The sequence below is a fragment of the Podarcis vaucheri genome (assembly GCF_965113315.1).
Source record: "Podarcis vaucheri genome assembly, chromosome: 8".
Taxonomy (NCBI): domain Eukaryota; kingdom Metazoa; phylum Chordata; class Lepidosauria; order Squamata; family Lacertidae; genus Podarcis; species Podarcis vaucheri.
In genome coordinates, this window is record NC_138766.1 from 4,115,188 (window position 1) to 4,136,885 (window position 21,698).

Below are 21,698 nucleotides of genomic sequence, written 5' to 3' on the forward strand. Positions count from 1 at the left end.
CTGGCACAGAATGGTCAGAAACCAGGATAAAACATTAACATGTTAAAGAAAGGAGGAATAAGAGGAATTTGTTGCATGATGCTTTATGGTAAAAGAAATGGATCAATGTAAGCAAACATCTAGGTATTCAGCAAATTTGTTGATTTCCAAATATTGTCAGGAAGGGATGCAGTTGCTCATTTTTTTACTCATGAACATTTTTATATGCTTTAACATTATTAATTTTATTACAACTTGAATTAATTTGCCAGTCTTGCTGCCTTAGGGTGCAGTGTTTAAATTATACATGAGCATTTCCTCCATTTATTATGCTGGATATGAAGTCTTTTTCATGGGATTTTATTAGGCGCAGCATGAAAAGAATTTCCCGTTTATCTGCCTCCGTTGAACTGAGCCCATGAGCAGACTGCATACTACCAGGGCCAAAGAGGAATTGAGAGTGGATGGCAGGTCCACAGAGGTCCACAGGCTCAGGTGGTTTACAGCCATAAGTTTAGCTTAGCTCTTCCAGTAATTTGTCACGCCTTGGTCTTCTCCTGCTGCGCCCGCACGTGCCAGCTTAGAGACAGAAAGCCTGTGCACCAGACGGCCACTCAGGCCTAACATCCTGCTGTTCAGGACCAGCGGCTTGCTGTGTCAGTGTGGAACAGAGAGCCCTGGCAACAGCCAAGTGCTGTGCAGAATAAGCATAATGAGATGTGAATGGCATCCGCCAGTCCCTTTAGAAGAGGTGCTAGGCGTGTGCCTCCTCTCATAGGAAGTTTGGGAGCCTATTCATTAACAAGAGTCACCAGGAGTTCAGCCTGTAACAGTGAAGCAACCCCCAATACACTGAGGCTAGGGCTTGTACTGTCTGGAATGGGTTTTGAAAGCAGAAAGCAAATAAAAATGCCATGCTCACTTTCATTCCTAAGACACAAAGTTATTTGAAATACGTTTTCATTTTGGGGCCCTTCCATGTCAGGTTCCTTAATGTGGTGATCAGTTAACTTGGATACTACACTGTATAACTGAAAAGGACTGCTGGGATTGTCCTCAAGGACATACCTTTCAAACAACGAAAATGACACTTTTCAGTTCAGATGGTAGGAGTCACATAAAACTAAGATCTTTTCTCATATTTAAAAATACTAGGAAACTCTGGAAACTTGTTTTTAAACTGAGTGACAGGGAATGACATTTCATACTGGCTGTTTGATTGTTTAATTCACAAAGTTGTATGTGAGATACTTCAATCTGTTGTAGATATTTTTTTTCCAAAATGTTACCCTGTTGTTTGAAGTGCATGATTTACCTTCAAAGAAAACAGAAGCTGCACACAAAGCGAGAGATTTGCTCTCCCCCCTTCGAAAAGCTATCACAAGCGGGGGTCCTATTAAGACAGCTGGAAAGTTGCTTCAGCTTGTTACGCTTGTAAGTTTTATTGGTGACTGGTTTTTGATTATGCATTTGAATGGCGCGTGTTCCAGGTTGCCGCGTTTTAATTAAAAGGCAATACTGTTGTTTTTAGATGCTTTGTTGTCAGCATAATTAAGACTGAAGTGTATACATGCTCTATTTTTTAAAAAAGAGAATTGAATCCATCAAGAAATAATAAATTTCAGATGCGTCAAATGAATCTTCTGAAAAAGCTTTAAATATGACTTTATTATACTTTAGTATACTTCGATATTCTGATGAATAATAGGTGTTTTCATACTTTAATTTTTCTTATCCTTTTCTTTCCTATAATCTGTAGCTCAAGTTTAAATATATTTGCATTTTGAAAAAATGATCTATTATATAGGAAAAATATATGTGGGGCTTCTGTTGAGTTTATTGGCTATGGCAATTTTCCTTATGGTTACATAATTATTTTCATTTTTCATTTATAAAGGTCTCAAATTTATTTTGTCAATCAGCCTTTTTAATGAAGAATGAAAAAACACTACATTCATATAGTGCTTATATTTAGCTGTCAGAAAAATGTTTGGGGTTGGTTTTTTTTTTTTTTGAGAAATACATTTTATTGAAGTCCTCAGAATCTTGTAGCTTTGTCAAAACTCTGACAACTGTGGCTTGGTTTTAATTGGAAAATGCATAGGTTGAATATAAGTTCCTTTGGCTTTGTATCTGTAAGAGTGCATTTCCTTAACCTGCTCCCAACAGTTATGAGGAAAGAGCTCTGTACCTCGAAGCAATAATCCACAACCACAAAGAAGCAATGACATTTGAGGATTTTGCTGCTCAGGTCTTCTCTCCCTCTCCCAGTTACTCCCTTAGTGGATGTGGTAAGTCTCATCATGTTGTTGTTGTTTTTATTATTATTATTTTAAGCGCTGAGAAGCACTTGAGCAGCAGATGTACACCTGCTTTTCACTGATAAATGGTTGCAAATTTAAGAAGAGCTTTCTCCCTCTGAATTAGCTAATGAATATCAAAAGAAATGATGACATTCATTTTAATTTGTTTTGCATCAGAGCTGTTCACTCAGTTCCTTTCTTCAGCTATCCTGTTAACCCCTGAATCTAGCAAGGTTAATGAACTTTCTCTCACTAATGTGTTCTGGTTCATTCAGGAGTGTGGGCTTCTTGCTGAGCTGAGAATATGTTGTGGAAAAGCTATTGGTGAATCAGTGCATACTAATCGGAAAATAGTTCCTCACAGTAGAAGCCATTGCTACTAATGCTAAATGGGGATTATGCTTCCGCAATGCTTGGACCAAGGATTAGCACTGGTGGGGGTGGGTGTAAGGGCAGTGTTTTGTCAGACAATCATAGTGCCAGTATGTGTGCGTTCTACACATCACAAAGCTTTCAAAGTTAGTTAAATGAGTTTATTTTAATTATATTTACATGTGTGCTTTTTAAAGAAACCTTTTGTTTTGAGGGTTCATTTCATAATCCATTGCTCTCATGTACAAGGAGAACACAAGGTTAACCAGATGGATTTCTAAACATAAATTCCTTTATTCCCTGTTTATACCCATTTTGTGAAACTGACTCTTTCTAATTATATTACGATGCTGCATTGGATTGTTGATGGATTATCTCAAACCCTGGTGAATGTTCTGCGTATCTGTTTTCTTTCTCTCATTCTAACTGATCTTTATATCTGAACTAAGAAATATAACAGAAATTAAATTTACTGAAATGAATCACTTGACAAATAGAATCAGACACGCATCACTGTTTAACATTACTGGCTTCAGTCCTTGAGCTTTTCGAGCTTTGTTAAGAGATAAGAGGTATTTGCGTGTACTTGTACTGGTCGCCAATAGCAGCAGGCAGAAGGCTTTGGAGATAAGCAAGCTGGCAGAAGCAAAGAGGAACCAGTGCTATTTACATAATCACACCTCTGCTTCCTGGAGAGGCGTCAAGAGACAGGAATGGCCTCCATTGATCTTTGTTGAACGGGAATACTAAACAACATTAGAAAAGCTTATAAGTAAAGCTTTGATTAATGTTTTCTTTATTAAAAATGTGGAACAGCTATGAAATAAACCACACACATAAATACTCTTGAGACAAAATTGTGTCATTTGCTGCATAAAAGTATAATTCTTATACTAATTTGGATATTATCAAGAAATTTAGCTGGTTACGCAATTGAAAATAACAACAGAAAGCTCTATTTTTTTAAAAAATAAATCACCTACTTTAAGTCACTTATCATCGCTACCTTTGTGTAATTCTAGTATGTATTGGACATTGTGAAATAATAAAATTAGATGTGTTGGGGTCAGTGAACTAAGAACCAGTCTTGCATCCTGCTTCAGATTAATAGGTAAAGGTAAAGGGACCCCTGACCGTTAGGTCCAGTCATGACCAACTCTGGGGTTGCGGCGCTCATCTCGCTTTATTGGCCAAGGGAGCCGGCATACAGCTTCCGGGTCATGTAAGCCGCTTCTGGCGAACCAGAGCAGCGCACGGAAATGCCGTTTACCTTCCTGCCGGAGTGGTACCTATTTATCTACTTGCACTTTGACGTGCTTTCAAACTGCTAGGTTGGCAGGAGCAGGGACCGAGCAACGGGAGCTCACCCTGTTGCGGGGATTCGAGCTGCCAACCTTCCGATCGGCAAGTCCTAGGCTCTGTGGTTTAGACCACAGCGCCACCCGCGTCCCGCTTCAGATTAATACAAGATGTTAAATAACACACCTGTGTGTTTTGTATAATTCCCTTTTGCTATTCTGAGGTTTAAATAGCTGGTCCTTATGGAGTGAGGCTCAGCTGCCTACACTAGTTAGAAAATCATTGATCCAGCATTACTACTATTTTTGTGCATTTAACTTTTTTAAAAGCCTTAAATGTGTAATATCCCACCAAATCAAAACTTTACAACAACTTGCAATTTATATTTTAAAATAATTTAAAGTGCAACAATGTTATAAAAAGATAACTAAAATAGCAGCACAAGCCAACAGCATTAAACAGATTTAAAGAAGATTAGAAGTCTGGCACCAGAAACACATAAGGATTTGGCTCTGCATGAACCTAGTTAGGGAACAAATTCCAGAAATGGGATGCACCACTGAAAAGGCCAGTTTCCCCAGTTGGCATTTCTCATCTCCAAAGGCAGAGTTGGAGAACACAGGATTGACAATGACTTCAATATTTAGGCGGATTCCTATGGCATTAGAGGATCGTTTAGATATGCAGATCCTAAGTCATAACCAGATCCTAAATCTCAGGGTTTCTAGAGCAGCAGAGTATTAAAAAGGGGGTGTTCAAATGCAGAAGGTTAGCTGCATCTAGATAGGAAGCTATTTTATAACAGAAGTCATAAGCTTTTTTTTCTGAACCCAAGTTCTGAAAGTATAAAGAAGAAATTCAGTTGAGCGGTTAAAGTTAATCCTATAAAATTCTAATCCATATGTGTGCCTTCATTTAACTTCATTTTGTTAGAGTGTTCAGTGCTTGGTGGGCTAAATACAACGCGCCCAGCCTTACCTGAGGGGCGGAGAGGGGCTGCGGGCACAATGCTCCTAGCTGCAGCTCCTCCATCCCCTGAGTCAAGCCTGGGAAGGGGAAGAGAGGCGAGATGCAGCCGGCTCCTTCTGCGCTCTGCCCCTTTGGGGCACGTCCCGCTCCCGGCCCTGCGTGGCTGAATATGTACGTAAACAGCATGGGGGAACCCACTTGCGTCAGAAAACATGAGGATAACTTAAAATGCACATGTATTATGTAGATGATGCATAAAAGTTTCTCTATGATACATGATTTTAGTGTTTTTATATTTGACCCAGTTAGTTGACTATATGCTAAATATGAGTTAGCAGAGCAGTGCAAAGGATAATGCAATTCTAGAAGAAGAAGAGGAGGAGGAGGAGGAGTTTGGATTTGATATCCCGCCTTTCACTCCCCTTCAGGAGTCTCAAAGCAGCTCACATTCTCCTTTCCCTTCCTCCCCCACAACAAACACTCTGTGGGGTGAGTGGGGCTGAGAGACTTCAGAGAATTGTGACTGGCCCAAGGTCACCCAGCAGCTGCAGGTGGAGGAGCGGAGACGCAAACCCGGTTCCCCAGATTACGAGACTACCGCTCTTAACCACTATACCACACTGGCTCTAGACTGCATCAACGGAAGTAATGGTACCACTCTATTCTCCCCAGCCCATTGGGTTTAGTTCCCATAGGAAGAAACAGTATTTGTACTATAACAGCTAATACACAAATGCATAATTGTGTAGTTGTGGTAAGCCTTAGTAACCAGAAACAATGTTCCATAAAAGTTCAAATAACTCAACAGTAACCAGATGTTGTTAGCTGGAGTTTATGGAGTTTGTAATCTAAGTATGTCCAATTGTCAGCGATGCTGAATGTAATCCAACAATATCTGTAATCCAGATTGAAGTGTTGTCAAGATGCAGATGATACCAGACTCCATATCTCTCTTCTATCTGAATTGGGAGAAATGGTTGAGGTGTTAGGCTGGTGTTTGGATCAGGCAATGGGCTGCATATAGGCCAATAAATTGAAGCTGAATGCTGAAAAGACACAGGGGTTTCTCTTGTCTGCAAGATGATGGGACAGCCTGTTCTGGATATACAGTGGTACCTCAGGTTAAGTGCTTAATTGGTTCCGGAAGTCCGTTCTTAACCTGAAGCATTCTTAACCTGAAGTGGACTTTCCCATTGAAAGTAATGGAAAGTGGATTGATCCGTTCCAGACGATGAAAAACACCTCTTAAAACAGCAATTTAACATGAATATTACTGTCTAACAAGACCATTGATTCATAAAATGAAGGCAGTAATCAATGTACTGTACTATAAAATAAATAAGACAGTATTTTAGATGAAAAAAATTAACATTTATATTTTTTCTTATGTGCATTGATGATAGTCAGTTTGGATGGGGGGCTTTTATCCATTTCTGAAGTCACACAATCAACCAGTAGCTGAACTAGGTTCCACACAGTCACAAAAGCGAAGTCACAAACTACAGTTACAAAAGCGAAGTCACAAGTCAGTCCCATAAAATGAAGAACAAGTCATAGTCAAAATACCGAAAAAGCCACACAAACTAAAATGCAAAAAGGAACCAGACGATGAAAAGTGACCCCTAAAACAGCAATTTTACATGAATTTTACTATCTAACGAGGCCATTGATCTATAAAATGAAATCAATAAAACAGTACAAAATTAAAATGTGATTCAATCACAATTGGCTTGGCTCCTGGCATTCACGGAGGCCTCTGAGAGCTCCGTAGACCCCGCAGATGTCCGGGCTTGGCTCCAGGCAGCGGCGAGGCCTCTGAGAGCTCAGACAACCTATTTCTGGGTTACAATCTTTCATAACCTGAAAAAAAGTAAGTTGAAGCGTTCGTAACCTGAGGTACCACTGTAGATGCTCCTGGAGGCTCAGCTGGCCTCAATGGCTAGGAATGCCTTCTTCCAGCTACATCAGGTCTGCCACCCATAGCCCCTTTTGGACAGGAATGATGTTGCCACTGCGCTCCATGCTCCAGTTAGATTGGATTTTTGCAGTGCGCTGTATGTGGGGCTGCCCTTGATAATGAGTAGGTCCAAAATGCAGCCACCAGAATACTGGCTGGGGTTCCATTTAGATAACATATGAACCATGTTTTAAAACAACAATGGTTTCCAGTTTGTTTCAGGGCCTAATTCAAGGTGCTCATGTCCATGTTTAAAACTCTACGTCTCAGGCCTCAAATATCTGAAAGATATCCTTCCCTACAGACCCTCTCCGGTCTTAAGATCAGCAGAGAAGGCCCTCTTCAGAGTTCCACTGCCTTCAGAAGCTCAGGGAAGAGGGACTTCCGGGTTAGCGCCTCCGGTAATGGCTGAATTCCTCTGATGGGGAGGAACTTGATTCGTGGAAATTAGGGCCTGGCCGCCACAGCGAAGGCAGGGACCCACAAAAAATCACAGGCGGGGGAAGCCTGTGAACGTGGGATTTGGCTGGCACCTTTTGCGCCTCCCCTACTCGCGGGGAAACCCGAGTTCAGGGATCCGGAGCGACGTGGGGTGAGTGGTGCGGTGCTTCGAATTGACTACTTCTTTCATGGAGTAAAGCCACATTGCTGTTGCCAGATAGCGCTGACTTTTTCCTGTGGACAATTTGATCTTAAAACAACTACCCATGAGTAGAACGGAAAATTGGATTTTTAAACGTCTTAATTTGGCACCGAAACGGGGGAGATTTCAAACAGGAAGTCCGCCTTCCCCTTTTGTAAATAGACTGAAGCAAAGAGGCTGCAAGCTAAAGTCTTGGAAAGCTTTTCATAAAGGATTAAACTTCCATCGGTTAAAATCATCAAACCCCCCTTGGAAGCAGGAGAAGAGGGGGGGGTTTAGACCGCGTAAGCCTGCAGGAGAGAGTGAAAGAAAGTCAAATTACTATCGTTCTGAACCTGGAAACGGGCTGCTAGTAAGACTGAAGTTTTGGGTATGCTCATTGACTGTGAATAGATCGTTTGTTGACAGTAAGTTAAAGAAGAGAAATACATTGTTTCCATTGTCTCCTTCTGCGTTTAAAAAGGTGTAAAAGTAATTGAAAATTGAAACTAATTTTTGATACAAATAGAAATTGTTTCCCCCTAGAGGAAGCCTTTGAAATTGTTACATGAGCTGAGCTGGGGGAATTTCCAGCTGCAAGATAAGACTGTGAGAATCTGGGATTGACCTTGGACTGCTAAGAATGTTGACAGAAGAAGCCTTAGTGGTTGCATTATGTAAGATTAATGACTCAATGGAACAGCTCCATAGGAAGACGGATGTGATGATTATAAAAATTGATAATTTGGAACAAAAAGTGCCTAATTTGGGACAAAAAGTGAGTATCAATACAGAAACTATTCAGGAATCGATACAGGGATCTACTTTGACATGGCAAATTGAGGAGAAGGTGGGGGAGAAAGTTGTTGTTGTGGAACCTAAAGTAGCACAAGCTCCAGCCTCACAGATGCAATTTGATGACTATAAGTTGATGCCTTTTATGACTGAATTTAGAGAAAGTCAGACTTTGAGGACTGGAGCCCTGCTTGGACTGGAGAAGGAAAGTTGGACAGATCCCTTCATGCAGGGATTTATTGACCTTTGGGACCTGGACTTGGGTCAGGAGGCGACTGGAGTTGTGGGGACCGCCAGACTTGGAGGAACTTTGAAATACAACCGGAAATATCTTTTGAATTTTAGTGTTGACTATGGAGATTTGGCTGACTTGTCGAGAAGGAATAAAAACATTGCTAGGTGGGAATTTCCCCGAGATCTACTTTTCAGCATCAAAGGAAGGAAAATAAGAACAAGATCAGGAGAAGACAAAGTAAAGTGCATGTATAAATATGAAGAAGATCTGCAGAAGGGACTTGGAAAAGAGTTAAGAGCCTCGGACAGAAGATCACCAGGTTGATGGACTATATGGAATTGACAGAAATGACTGGCAGAATCCGAAACCAGGGAGAAGAGACGGTGGAAGAATATTGGAAAAAGTTTAAAATCTATATATGGAAATAATGTAAAATTAATGAGTGTTAGAAAAATGTTGGAAGGGAATTATACGGCTTTAGTAGAAATGTTTTAAGGAATTAGGCATAAATATTATAGTATTAATGGAAAATAAGGTTAAAATATGTTTATCTTAACATATTTTAACCTTATTTTCCATTAATACTATAATGACAGAAAATAGAGAAAGATGGAAAGGATTTGCTGAAATAATTAATAGAAATGGAATACAAAAAGGGAGGTGAGAGGAGGTCGATGAAACAAGGGAATGAAAGAGAGGATATTGAGATGGTATGATGTGTGTTTTTTGAATTGTTTTTGCTTTCGTTTTGTTTAATGTGTTAATGTTGTGTTGTGTATTGTTTATATATTGTATTGTATTGTTTTTTCTTTTTCTTCTTTTTTCTTTTTTCTTTTCTTTTCTCCTTTTTGTAAGGTTTAAAAGTAATAAATATTAATACATATTTTTTTTAAAAAAAAAGAAGCTCAGGGAAGAGGGCATGCTCTGGTAGCCCTCGGAAGTGGAGCTCCCTCTCCACAGAGGCGTCTCTGGCAACTTCACTATACTGTTTTGGGTGAATGCCAAAGATACACCTCTTTAAGCCAACCAATGGCACCTGAGGTGTATTTTTTTTTTAGAACCCACCCTATTTTTGTGATTGTAAGTTGCTGTATACTGTTTTTAATATTGTATTTCGCATTGTTGTAACCTGCCCTGGAACCTTAGGGTGAAGGAATAACAATATCGCACAGTAAGGCACGATGTTGGCTACTCCTGAAATAACTTGATGCAGAGCTACATAATAGAACATTTTAACCTAAAATTCATGTGCCAAAGTTATGTGGCATCTGAAAATCCATATCCAAAAACACATTTTTAATATGGAAATTGTAGTTGGTCCTTCAGAGGGTTAACTGAAATGGGCACACTTGACTGCTGAGAGGACTGATCTAATCACAGTTGTATCCAAGTGCATCTGTTCATCATGAGGTCATTCACGTGCATGCTAATGATTTGAAAAATAAAGAATAATGCTCAGAAAAAATAAAGCTAATGCAACTCTTTTGCCAGTTGCAGAAGCAAGATACACGCTTTGACTGCTGTCACCAAACTTAAGAAGAAACTGTGGAATTCACTGTAATTTGCTGATTATTTGTTTACTATTACAGAATAATTGAATAGCATAGCTGTTTTGTGGATCTATGGATATCACACACAACATTCATAAGACTTAGGTTAAATGCTAATTTGATTGTCCAGAATGCTAGGTTGTTTTTGCTTAACATAATAAATGTATATTCCCCTATTTCTAATACATTAAAGCAAAACAAACTTAAATAAGTATATCCTACATAGTAATTAGCTCTATTCTTGTGATACTTAATTATAGCACAGCAAACATCATTTGTTTTAAAGGACTATAGCCGATTCTAAATATTGTTGTTGGAGTTTGTAATTAATTTAAATTCTAAGTCCCCCCCCCCCTTTCTCTCAGCTATACTCTTAACCAGGTAGGTGTTAATTTAGCTCGTGCAGCTTCAAGCTGACTGAGTAATTTGATAGTGTTTTTGCACAGCACAGTTTATAAATCTAAATAAGCTTTCTCCTAAATGTGGCTGCTTCTCAGCTTGTAGGCTAGGTGCAATACTGACTGCTGGTTTTGGATGATACATTTGTTGCCCGTCCAGACAAGCTATTTACTTAGCATTCATCCTGATTCGCTAGCACAAAGCTTATGTAGAGAGGTTATTCAGCATTCATTCTGATTTCTGTATGGATCAGTTATACTACAATGAGCATTTGTCCTGCCTTTATCCTGATTTGATGTGTGTACAGGTATTCCTGTACGTCATTTGTTCAGCCCACACTTTTCAACACATTTCTCCATCACTTTCCAAACTGCAAAAAATCCAGATTTTGTTTAAAAGTTGAATTATTGAGCTAGGGCAACATAATTATTTAATCCACTTTAGATGCAGAAATATATGCTTGAATCTGACCTGGAAAATAGTGATATTCTGAAGGCTTCCCTGCTGCTGCTTTGTGGATTGCTACCAAACAATGCTCAAATTATGGGGAAAGGTAAGGAGGCCCTTAATGAAAAACACAATTTCATCTTCTGACTCCTCCAAAGTAGGCAATTTGTGCCCAGCGGCTTCCATATCAATAGTTAATGGGTCTGTCTCCCCCTCCACCACCCAGTAATTCAGCTGCCGAATGATACAGAAAACCAAATTCTATAAAAATGCAAGCATAATATTACTTGAACAAAACATAATACAGGCAGCCCCTCGTTTACACGTGTTCGGTATGTGTGCGACCATGTATATTGTGCCAAGCCTGGAAGTGACCTGGAAATGTCATAAAGAGGTCACTGAAATGCCACTGAAAGGGTGGGGTGGGGCAGAAGGAGGTGTTTTCAGGCTTTTAGAATTATATGCAATTTCTCTGCCCCTGCCCCCACTGTGCCTCAGAACATAATCCCCATGTAAGGGGGGGGGCTGCCTGTACTACAATACATTCACAAGCACTTGTTTCCCAAGATAAGCTCTTTGTATAAACGCGGGTATGGGACGCGGGTGGCGCTGTGGGTTAAACCACAGAGCCTAGGGCTTGGCGATCAGAAGGTTGGAGGTTCGAATCCCTGCGACGGGGTGAGCTCCCGTTGCTTAGTCCCTGCTCCTGCCAACCTAGCAGTTTGAAAGCACGGCAAGGTGCAAATAGATCAATAGGTACCACTCCGGTGGGAAGGTAAACAGCATTTCCGTGCGCTGCTCTGGTTTGCCAGAAGCGGCTTAGTCACATGACCCAGAAGCTGTACGCCGGCGCCCTCGGCCGGTAAAGCGAGATGAGTGCCGCAACTCCAGAGTCGGTCACGACTAGACCTAATGGTCAGGGGTCCCTTTACCCTTTACCTATAAACTAAGCATGTTGATGGGGAGTGATAATGTGCCCAATGGCCCTGCTCCTGATGTTGGATGCCCTGGCCTGCATGTCAGTGCGACATCTGAAAGGAAGTCTGTGGATGCATTGGCTCTCCCATAGGCAGCTGTGCTGGTGTAAGTTCCACTTTTTAGAGAGCAGGTATGGGGCCAACAGGTGCCATTCCCCTTCTATGCATTCAGTTCTACATGTAGCCAACATGATGCCCTTCAGATGTTGTTGGACACCAACTCCCATCAGTCCTAGCCAGCATGGAGGGCACTGCATTGGCTCACCTTGATTTAGCCTATGCATGGAGGTTACCTTGTGAAACGTAAGGATCAGGTCTTCCTAAAGCTGGAAGGTATATTCTTATACAAGAAGCTAGGTATTAATTTCATTCTCCCTGTTTCTCACTTTTCCAACATTAAATTCAGTTCACATTTCTGCAGCAATTTGCGATTTATTTATTTTTAATTCTCATGAGGATTACACCATTTTCATGAGAATTTCTCCTAAAAAAACACATATTTGTATGCATTTTTTGAGTAGTGTGCACATTTTTGCAAGCAATTTCTACTATATAATGCATTTTAATGCTACTTTCATTAGTAGTAGTAGTAGTAGTAGTAGTAGTAGTAGTAAAAAAAAGACATTCAGAATTGTGCCACAAATCTGGCTCTTAATTTCTACCAACACAAATACAGAAACATAATTTTCCTTGTCTAACATCAAAAAGCACAGAAACTCGCACAGAAACTCACAGAAATTCTTTTTGTGGCTAAACTCGAATATTTTTCATGGGGAACCTTATATAGAGGTAATAATGTGAACAACATCCTCTATAGCTGTTTTACAAAATACACAGAAACACTGTTCCAAGGGCAGTTCCCTCTACTGGCCATCCAGAAAAGCAGAGGTCACAACACTCAGTCTTTATTCTGTAAGAGCAATTCTCCATGGAGCCAAAATAATTGAATATTATGTATTTTTATGCACATCTCATCCTTTTATGTGCATTTTTATAAACATTGGTTGGAAAACTGCATCACAAAATTTAGATAAGTGTGGATGTTGAAGGATAGGTGTGCTTTGGTTCTCATATTGTTTTGGAAAGTGTAAGTTTGAAAATGATCACTGCAGATGGTGACAGCAGTCACGAAATTAAAAGAGGCCTGCTCCTTGGGGAAAGGCGATGGCAAACCTAGACAGCATCTTAAAAAGCAGAGACATCACCTTGCCAACAAAGGTCCGTATAGTAAAAGCCATGGTTTTCCCAGTAGTGATGTATGGAAGTGAGAGCTGGACCATAAAGAAGGCTGATCGCTGAAGAATAGATGCTTTTGAATTATGGTGCTGGAGGAGACTCTGGAGAGTCCCATGGACCGCAAGAAGATCCAACCTCTCCATTCTGAAGGAAATCAACCCTGAGTGCTCACTGGAAGGACAGATCCTGAAGCTGAGGCTCCAAGACTTTGGCCACCTCATGAGAAGAGAAGACTCCCTGGAAAAGACCCTGATGCTGGGAAAGATGGAGGGCACAAGGAGAAGGGGATGACAGAGGACGAGATGGTTGGACAGTGTTCTCGAAGCTACAAACATGAGTTTGACCAAACTGCGGGAGGCAGTGGAAGACAGGAGGGGCTGGCGTGCTCTGGTCCAGGGGGGCACGAAGAGTCGGACACAACTAAACAACAACAAGTTTGAAAAACTCAGTTTTAAATGTAAACTGAATCAAATTTCTCCCCCATCCCTGCAAGCAGCCAATGTGCCAGCTCAAATGTGCTGTTTATAGCATGGTGCAGTCTTCTCATGCAAGTGTAATACCTCAAAATTTGCAGCGGGGTCTATTCATAAATCCCATCTCTCCATTAGGATTATATAATAGAGAAGGATGGCACAGGGCAGTGCCCACCCACCGGATCCCCCTCAGCCTCCCTCCAGCTGGAGGGAACCCAAGGTCACAGTTGCTCTGGCAGTGTTTCCTGCCCCCACGGTGCAGCACTCCCCCACCTGCCCCAGGCGCCCACGGGGCGCACTCTACCACTGTACAGAGGTAGCTGAGCTGCACCCAGAACAGATTACTACTATGTGTTATACATGAAGCTGCCCTTGAAGACTTTCTGGAAATTTCACTTAGTTCAGAATGCTGCTGCTAGACTACTAACCAGGGACAACTTTGAAACCCATTCAGTCAGGTTTGAAAAACCTTCACTGGCTACCCGTCTGTTCCTGAGCACAATTCTACATAAGAATCTGAGTACCTTCAGAACCAGCTCCTTCTGTATGTGCCTGCCTGATCAGTGACATCTTTGTCCAAAGCCTTTCCTAGTTGCCACCCATTTAATATCTGATAGCAGGGGCACCAAGAAAAAAGGCCCTTTGGTTATGGAGTTCACCCAGAAGGTTCATTGGTGCCAACTTTGGTATCTGTTTGGTGTCAGGCAAAAACCTTTTTTTGCTCCATTTTTAAAGCTGAAATTAACTGAGATTGATTTTAACTGACATTCTAAGTCTATATCTACTGTATTTTAAAATCACTATTTTCTTGTTAACAAACCCTGATAGTAGTCATACTTAAGGATGGGGGTATAAATCTTACCGTACATAAATAACTAAAAAATTGAAGTTCTTAATCCAGTGTTGTGAAAATTGTGCTAGGGATCATTCAGGAAGGAATTGAAATACAAATCTGTGTTCAGTTCTGGTCACCTCCCTTTAAAAAGGATGTTATAGAGCTGGAAAAGCACAACAAAAATGTTCATGGGACTGAAGCAACTCCCTTTTGAGATAAGGTTGCAACATTTGGGTCTTTTTAGCTTAGAGAAGAGGCAAGTAAGAGGAAGCATGGGGGACTTTCTGGAGCTGAATTGGGGAAGGAAGAGGGGCTGCAAGGAATGAAGAGGGACGAGAAGGACCATTGTGTGATGCTTGAAGGCACCCATAACTTTTTAAGACAGCCTGAACTAAATTCCATCCATGAAGTTATGACACCCCACTGGCAGTTTAGTCTTCAGAGTATTCATATGCATGGGTGGAATGGAACTCTGTGCTATTAGACACATTCTGTCTGTACAAGCATTGCAGCTTGCCAGATGGAACCACCCCTCTCCTCCCCAACACTTCTTCTGAACGCACCCCCCACCTGAGATGATTTCAGGAGGTGTGAGAGAAGGAGAGGGGAGTAAGCTTCATTGTGCAAGTGGGGTTCATTAGGGGAATCCACCCCATGTTCTTATTCTATGTATTGGGGTGGGGAGGGATTTTTTTTTTATTAAAGTAAGAAAGGGGTAGAAATCTGTTCTATTAACTATCCTGCCATAAATCTTTGCTTTGACTACCAATCCAAGCCAATATTTTGTTGCAACTGCTTGATACTTCCAGGGTCATGTTTTCTGCCATGTAACAAAGCCAGAGTATTATGGATAGCCTATCAAAAGTAACCACAACCAAATTATTTAGCTGCAGATGTAATATATTGGTTGCATCTTTTGAAAAAGCTACACAAATACACAATAGACTCTTTGCCTATTGTATATGTAGGAGCAAATTCAGTGGTTCAGTGGAGAAAATATATTTACTTAACCAGATAAAAGGCAAAGTTGTTTTTCTCCAGTTCAATTGATTCTGTTCAATCAGATACTATCACCTCCCCATGGTAATTCTTATCCATCTTCTAGGTCCAAAAAGCTGGATGTATGTTATCACATTCATTTCTATGGCAACAGACTGATTACAAACAGAATTATGACTTCTAAAGGACCAAGAAGCAGCTGCTCAAAGAGGAAAAAATGTATTTGGGTCTTTCCCAGCAATAAAAACCCTGCAGTTTTCTTAGTGCTTTATTCATTCTAGTACCATGATTCCATAGCATGATCTAAGTCCCTGTGCCATGGAATGAAGGGGTGTTTATTATTTTGTTTATTTATTCCATTTGTATCCCATCCAAGGGGTGTATGGAGTGTTGGGGGAGGGGTAGTTCCTCTGGTGGGGAATACTTCATGCTCCTTCTGGAGGAGTTTATCCACCTTTAGTCCCCACCCTGTACTCCATTCTCATCTGTGGTTCCTAGAAGCTGTCAGCATGTGACAGCAGCCACACCCTGGGAAACAGCTTTGGCTGGCTGGCTAAACCAAGTGAGGGTAGCTGATGGGTCTCAAACCCTCCATGAGTTTGGGATTTACCCTGCATGTGAAGACAGGCTCCAGTAGATTCAGGGGAGAAGGCCAATAGTGGGTCCAATGTTCCAGAAGGTGGCACATGCTGTAGAGAGAAGTGAGGGGCAGATGGGGCTCATCAACCTGGGAAGGGAGCCAAATTTGGGAGAAAGAAAACTCTGATCCTAAACCTCTGCTGCCTTGTGGGATATCTTTGGGAGAAGAAAAGGCTAAGGAGTAAACCCTACATAAATTGGGAGTAGAGTCCCTAAGATGTTTGGGTGGTGCCTTGTATGCCTCCTTCTGGCAATTTCAGCAGCCAAGCTGGTGCCAAACATATTGCTCTGCTTTCCTGGGCAGCCCAGGCTTGCGCCCCAGGGAGGTCACTTTGACTTCACCCCCAGAGGCACACTCCATTGTTTCTTGAGACAAATGGATACCAACAATACCACCCATAAGTTCTTTGGACAGTTTATAGAAACATTAAAAATATGGGTTGTGTTTCACCTAACCAGTCCTGTCAGCAATGGTGTTTCCCCCTCCTTATCCTCCCCACATGCACCTCCTGCCCCAGAAAATCCACCAAAACATAGTGGGGGGGGGGCGAGTGTAAACTGTTTAATTATTATTTGGTGATGCTTAATTTTACTGTTTACTATTAGATTCTTATGGATTGTTGAATGTTGCATTGTTTAATATGCTGTTTATTTTAAAGTTGTGACTTTTTATATTAGATCAGATTGCTACTATTAATGTTTGATGTTTTATTATGTTTTTATATGTGTTGGAAGCCACCCAGAGTGGCTGGGGATACCCAGCCAGTTGGGCGGAGTATTAAAAAAACAAACTAGTTTGTTTTTTTTAAATTCCTCAAAGTGCTTCCAGCAGGTAGAGTGTAGAAAGTTGTCAGTGTCTTAGTTTTTCAATACAGAGCTCCTTTTTATAGAGAGTTAAGTGCAATTACAGGTGGCAGCTGCCCAATCAGTTTATATATAGTGGAAGAGGTTATGCTACTTTTGTGTTGTTATTATTGTCTACTTTTCTATTTCCTTTTTTACCCCCTCCCCCTGCTTTATGCCCCAACTTCTGGCTCCAACAGAAGATATACTTGGTGCATCTTACAATCATGTATTCTAAAACTAACTAAAACCAAGATTAGGAAACAGCAGTTATGAACTGATCCATGGGCTTATTCATCTTTACATACTGGTTTGTGTTGAGAAAATCCCATCACAAATCTCTAGAAGCAAGTATTTGGGTTAAACAAAAGCTTTGTGGATGAAATATATGACTTTTTTGAACGCTGTTTCTCCCTAGTTGCCAAATTTAACTGGTTGATCTGTGGCCCAATAAGATGAGGATCTGGATATAATGAAATCAAACAGAATTTGTCATTGCCTAGTCAGCATCTCACCAATCAAACACATCCTTAACCCTTGAAAGCACAAAATTAGGAAATTGCTACAATTTGGCACATAAATGAGGCTGTGTATGCTGGTACATAAATGACTTTTTACTCTGTTTTTGGAATTGTATGAAAATGGAAAGCTAATGATTCTATGTATAGTTTTTCCTTGAAATGTAAGTCTGTGTTCGATAACTAGACTATTTAGCATGAAGTTCCTTATAGCTGCCTGGCAAAGACTCAAGCTGATAGAGGATGTAAAATTGATTAGTGTCAAATGATGGAAGATTTTTGTAATATAATTTATATGGTATAGTAATATGCAAATAATATATACATTGTGGAGGAAGGGAATGGCTTTTTTAATTTCTCCTATCGTAATTTTCTGTCTCATTGTTTTTCAACCAGCAGTGGTGGGATCTGTCTGTGGAAGTAATTTACCACCTACCTCTCACTCAGTAATAGTGCTAATGTTCATTAGTTCCATTTCCAAATGATAGGCGCTGAAAGTATAGTTCACACAACTTGTGTTTTTTCCCATTAATAACTGTGTAAGTAATGTGTACAAGGCTGTCATTAGAGCAGCAGGTGCTCTATTCCCATATTTACATGATTTTGTGTTCTTTCCCTTTAGATTAAAATATGTAAAGATCTCATTACAGTAATTGAGAAAGGTAAGAGGTTGCTCACATGGCGTCATGCTCAATTTACTAACCAGATTCTTTCTGTTGCTTGTATAAAACTGAAACATCTCTCATTTATCTGGGTTGGTCTCTTCCTTTTTCACTGGGTGCTGCGCTAGCGATAAGGGACCCTTCGTATCCCCCCACCCCAAGCAGCAATACGAAGAATCCCATATCCAGCTCTCTCTGCCCCTGCATGTCTAAAGCTTCACTGGAAACCCCCCCCCCCTTCTGCTCCTGCTTGCTTCAGGCGGAATCTGACACCAACACCTGCCATGGTGGAAAATGTCTTTGTTGCTTTGCACTTCTGTTTGAATTGCTGCAGGGGAGCCAATGGGAGTTAGGTCCATTTACTTTTTTTGTTGCCTAAGCACCATGGAATAGGATCTTGAGATGGTGCAGATAAGGAGCGGCACGTGCTGTGCTGGCCCTTTGAGTTAGCTCAGCTTAATAAGGGGCTCTTTTTCTGGGAAGGGCAGATTGCTGAGCTTGGGCCTATGAATGGAACAGCTGGGGGAGGAAAAAAGAAACAAAGGAAGGAAAACACAGGCTGCCCTGAACCTGGCAATTGGGGGTGCGGTTTCGGAGCTGGCCACACGCCAGGTGTGACCTTTGCAGTCTGCTTGGTTCTGCTTGTTTGGGTAATTTCCAGTGCAGTGCTGAAAAGGAAGGAAGCTGCCCAGCAGCAGAGCATTGCTGGCTGGATGGGCTCAGTGGCTGGCTGGGTTGCTGAGGCACTGAATTAACTCTTACAAAGCTAGCTCACAAATAAATGAGGAGGCTTACAGAATAACCTGTCAAACGGCCAGCTCATCAGGTTAATGGATGATTCCTCATTGCAATCATACATCAGCTGAAACACTTTTCAGGGTTAGATTATCTTTTTGTAAGCTCTGGCGCTTAACTGATATCCCTAAGGGAAGCAAAGCATTTGTGTATCAGAGGGGAATATGTGTTCATTAGTAATACAAATTTAACTCATTTATTCTTTGATCTTAAACACATTATTTAGAAGTCGTTCCAGTGAAATCAGCAGCTATTGCTTCCTAGGACTATGTTTTTGAGTCCAGTTGTGCATTTTATTATTCTCAGAGGGTGACCTGTGTTGTAAAACACCTTCTTGCCAATGTGTTCCTTTTAGAGCATAGAATTGTAGAGATGCTTTCTGCTGATTGAGATGAAGGCATAAATGGGCTTAGTACTGAGCACTTTCTCACTGTAACTTTTATGTTAATACGCTATTTATTTTGCTGAGGCTGAGGGGCTGCTCTGTTTCTTTCTCTAAAGTGAACTGGAATATGAAGTTCCGTACTTCTGGGGAGAAGCAGGCTCAAGTCAAATTTGTGCCAGATGGCTTGCAGGTGGAATAATTATAATATTTTTATAAAAGACTTTATCTTTTGCAGTTATTTGCTCATTGTGCAGCTGTTTTCTCCCCATCAATCAAGACCTGTTTAAGGGGAGCAATGAGACTGGTTGCATATTTAAGCACTTGGCAGAAGAAAGGTTTGACTGAAGGAATGTGCAACTTTGAAAGGCTGATGGAATGTTGTGCAAGTGATTACAAGTTGCAGCTGCCCTTTCCTGCACATGCTTGCCTGCTTGCACTGTACAGCTTTTCATATGCACAGGAGTGCTCTTGTTGTGTGATTGCATGACTGTTACTTGAACTTACTCATTTGAAGGAAATTGTGCTATTTTGACCATCTGTCACTCTGCTTGGCTTCAGGAATGTAAAACACTGCACCCTCACTTTTTTTCTCCCCAAGGAAAAACCAAAGCACCTTCCCAGTTCTACAAATATCTACATATTTTGCACAAAACTATTTGCATATCCAACCTATGTTTTGCTTGCTTTAAACTTTTTCACTTTCATTATTCAAGTACAATGTATGAGTATATAAATCTTTAAAAGGTCTGAAACAAACTCCTAGGTGAAAATTTAGCTGAACCACGTTATAAGATATTAAAATTGCCTAAGCTACTTGAATTTATTTTCCTTTAATGACTTGCTCCAAACATGAGCTGCTCCTGGGGCAAAACTATGTTCCAAACCTGACTTCTGTGAAGTGGGCTTCATAAATAAATAAAAGCTGCAGAAAAACTACAGAACTGCTGATATATTGTCCTCCAAACAGCCAACGGCTCTTCTTGGCTTACTAGTAGACTTGTCTCAGTTTCTCCCACAAGATATTACAAAATGTGATGAATAAAAGTAAGTACAGTAATATATAAATCTTATGAAATACAGTGGTGCCTCGCAAGACGAAAAGAATCCGTTCTGTGATTCTCTTCGTCTAGCGGTTTTTTCGTCTTGCGAAGCAAGCCCATTGAAGGATTAGCGGATTAGCGCTTTTAGCGGCTTATCTGCTGATCAGATCAGCTGATAAGCGGCTTAGAAAAAGGGGGGAGGAAAAAAACCAGCAGGAACTCGCAAGACATTGTCGTCTTGCGAAGCAAGCCCATAGGAAATTTGTTTTGCGAAGCACCTCCAAAACGGAAAACTCTTTCGTCTAGCAAGTTTTCCGTCTTGCGGGGCACCACTGTAAACTTTCCCGTTTTGGGGGTGCAGAGTCCCCTACCCCATTTGGCTCCCAATTTGTCCCATTTTTGAAGATACAAAAATTGGTGTTTGTGTGCTCACCCAAACCTGCTTGCCTTGTTCGCAACTTAACTTGCTAGCTGCTTAGGAAGTTGAGCCCGCCCTACCCTCCAAAGCCAGCTGATTGATGCTCCAGGCTAGCCAATAGTGGAGCAGCAGCCTTGAGAAACAGCTTGTTTGGCAGAGCAGAGGCAGGGAGTTCAGTAAGGAGTCCGACCAACTAATTGTTTTTGAAATATACTTTCTCCCCCTTCCCATACACAGAACTAAATGCATATTTTATGATGGCACATGTCACCTGCAATTGTTAGAATTGGCTGTGGGGTTTTTAAAAAATCAGCCTTTTTCCAGCACTTCTTACACCCTTGTATTGCCGACCAGCCTAGTTAGCCCTTCTGTCACAAATGCAGAGGGAGGGAGCAGAGACAAGCAGAATTGCTAGAACTTAGTGACTTCAGGGAAATGCTGAAACTTCAAGTGGTGACCTGCTCAGGGAAACCCTTAGCCCAAGACATTTTGCTACCTGAGAAAGAACAGTGGGATAGCAAGCAGTCCTTCTTCCCAGAGGACTCTGAGGATTATATTTCTGGGAGAGATATATCTCTAAACAAACTGGAGGTATTTGGGGGACTCCATGACTGTTAATGTGGTATAAGAGCGCCTTAAATGATGCATTAGTTAAAATTCCTGCATTGCTGGGGGTTGGATTAGATGACCTTCAGGGTGCCCTCAATTCTATGATTCTATGAATGCCTACAGCTCAACAATTTTGGGGGCTTCCTAAAAAAAGTTCAACAACTTTCAGGGTGTCCTGGTTTTTACTTTTTGAAATATGGCAACCCTATTGGAGGCAAAGCTTTGTGAGGAAGAGAAACAGAATGTGTTGCTATCTCCACCTCTTTCTTTCTTTGGCTGGCCATTCATCAGGTGGGGAGCATGTGAGTCATTGAAATGAATGTGCTTTGGGTCATTGGCTCT

At 41.0% G+C, this 21,698-nt stretch overlaps 1 protein-coding gene across 8 annotated transcripts in view; it reads left to right on the plus strand.

Annotated features, from left to right (window-relative positions):
• Window positions 1-21,698, plus strand: part of RALGAPA2 (Ral GTPase activating protein catalytic subunit alpha 2) — a 222,355-nt gene that overhangs the window by 186,350 nt on the left and 14,307 nt on the right. For 4 of the 8 annotated variants that reach the window (XM_082234138.1, XM_082234140.1, XM_082234144.1 and 1 more), the window contains one exon: window positions 2,149-2,270. In XM_082234138.1, the coding sequence (XP_082090264.1) occupies window positions 2,149-2,270 (122 nt within the window). Of the gene's footprint in view, window positions 1-2,148; window positions 2,271-15,553; window positions 16,391-18,069; window positions 18,110-19,405; window positions 19,493-19,524; window positions 19,625-21,698 lie in introns of those variants that run through there. The other 4 variants (XR_014222286.1, XM_082234142.1, XM_082234139.1 and 1 more) reach the window with 4 other exon arrangements.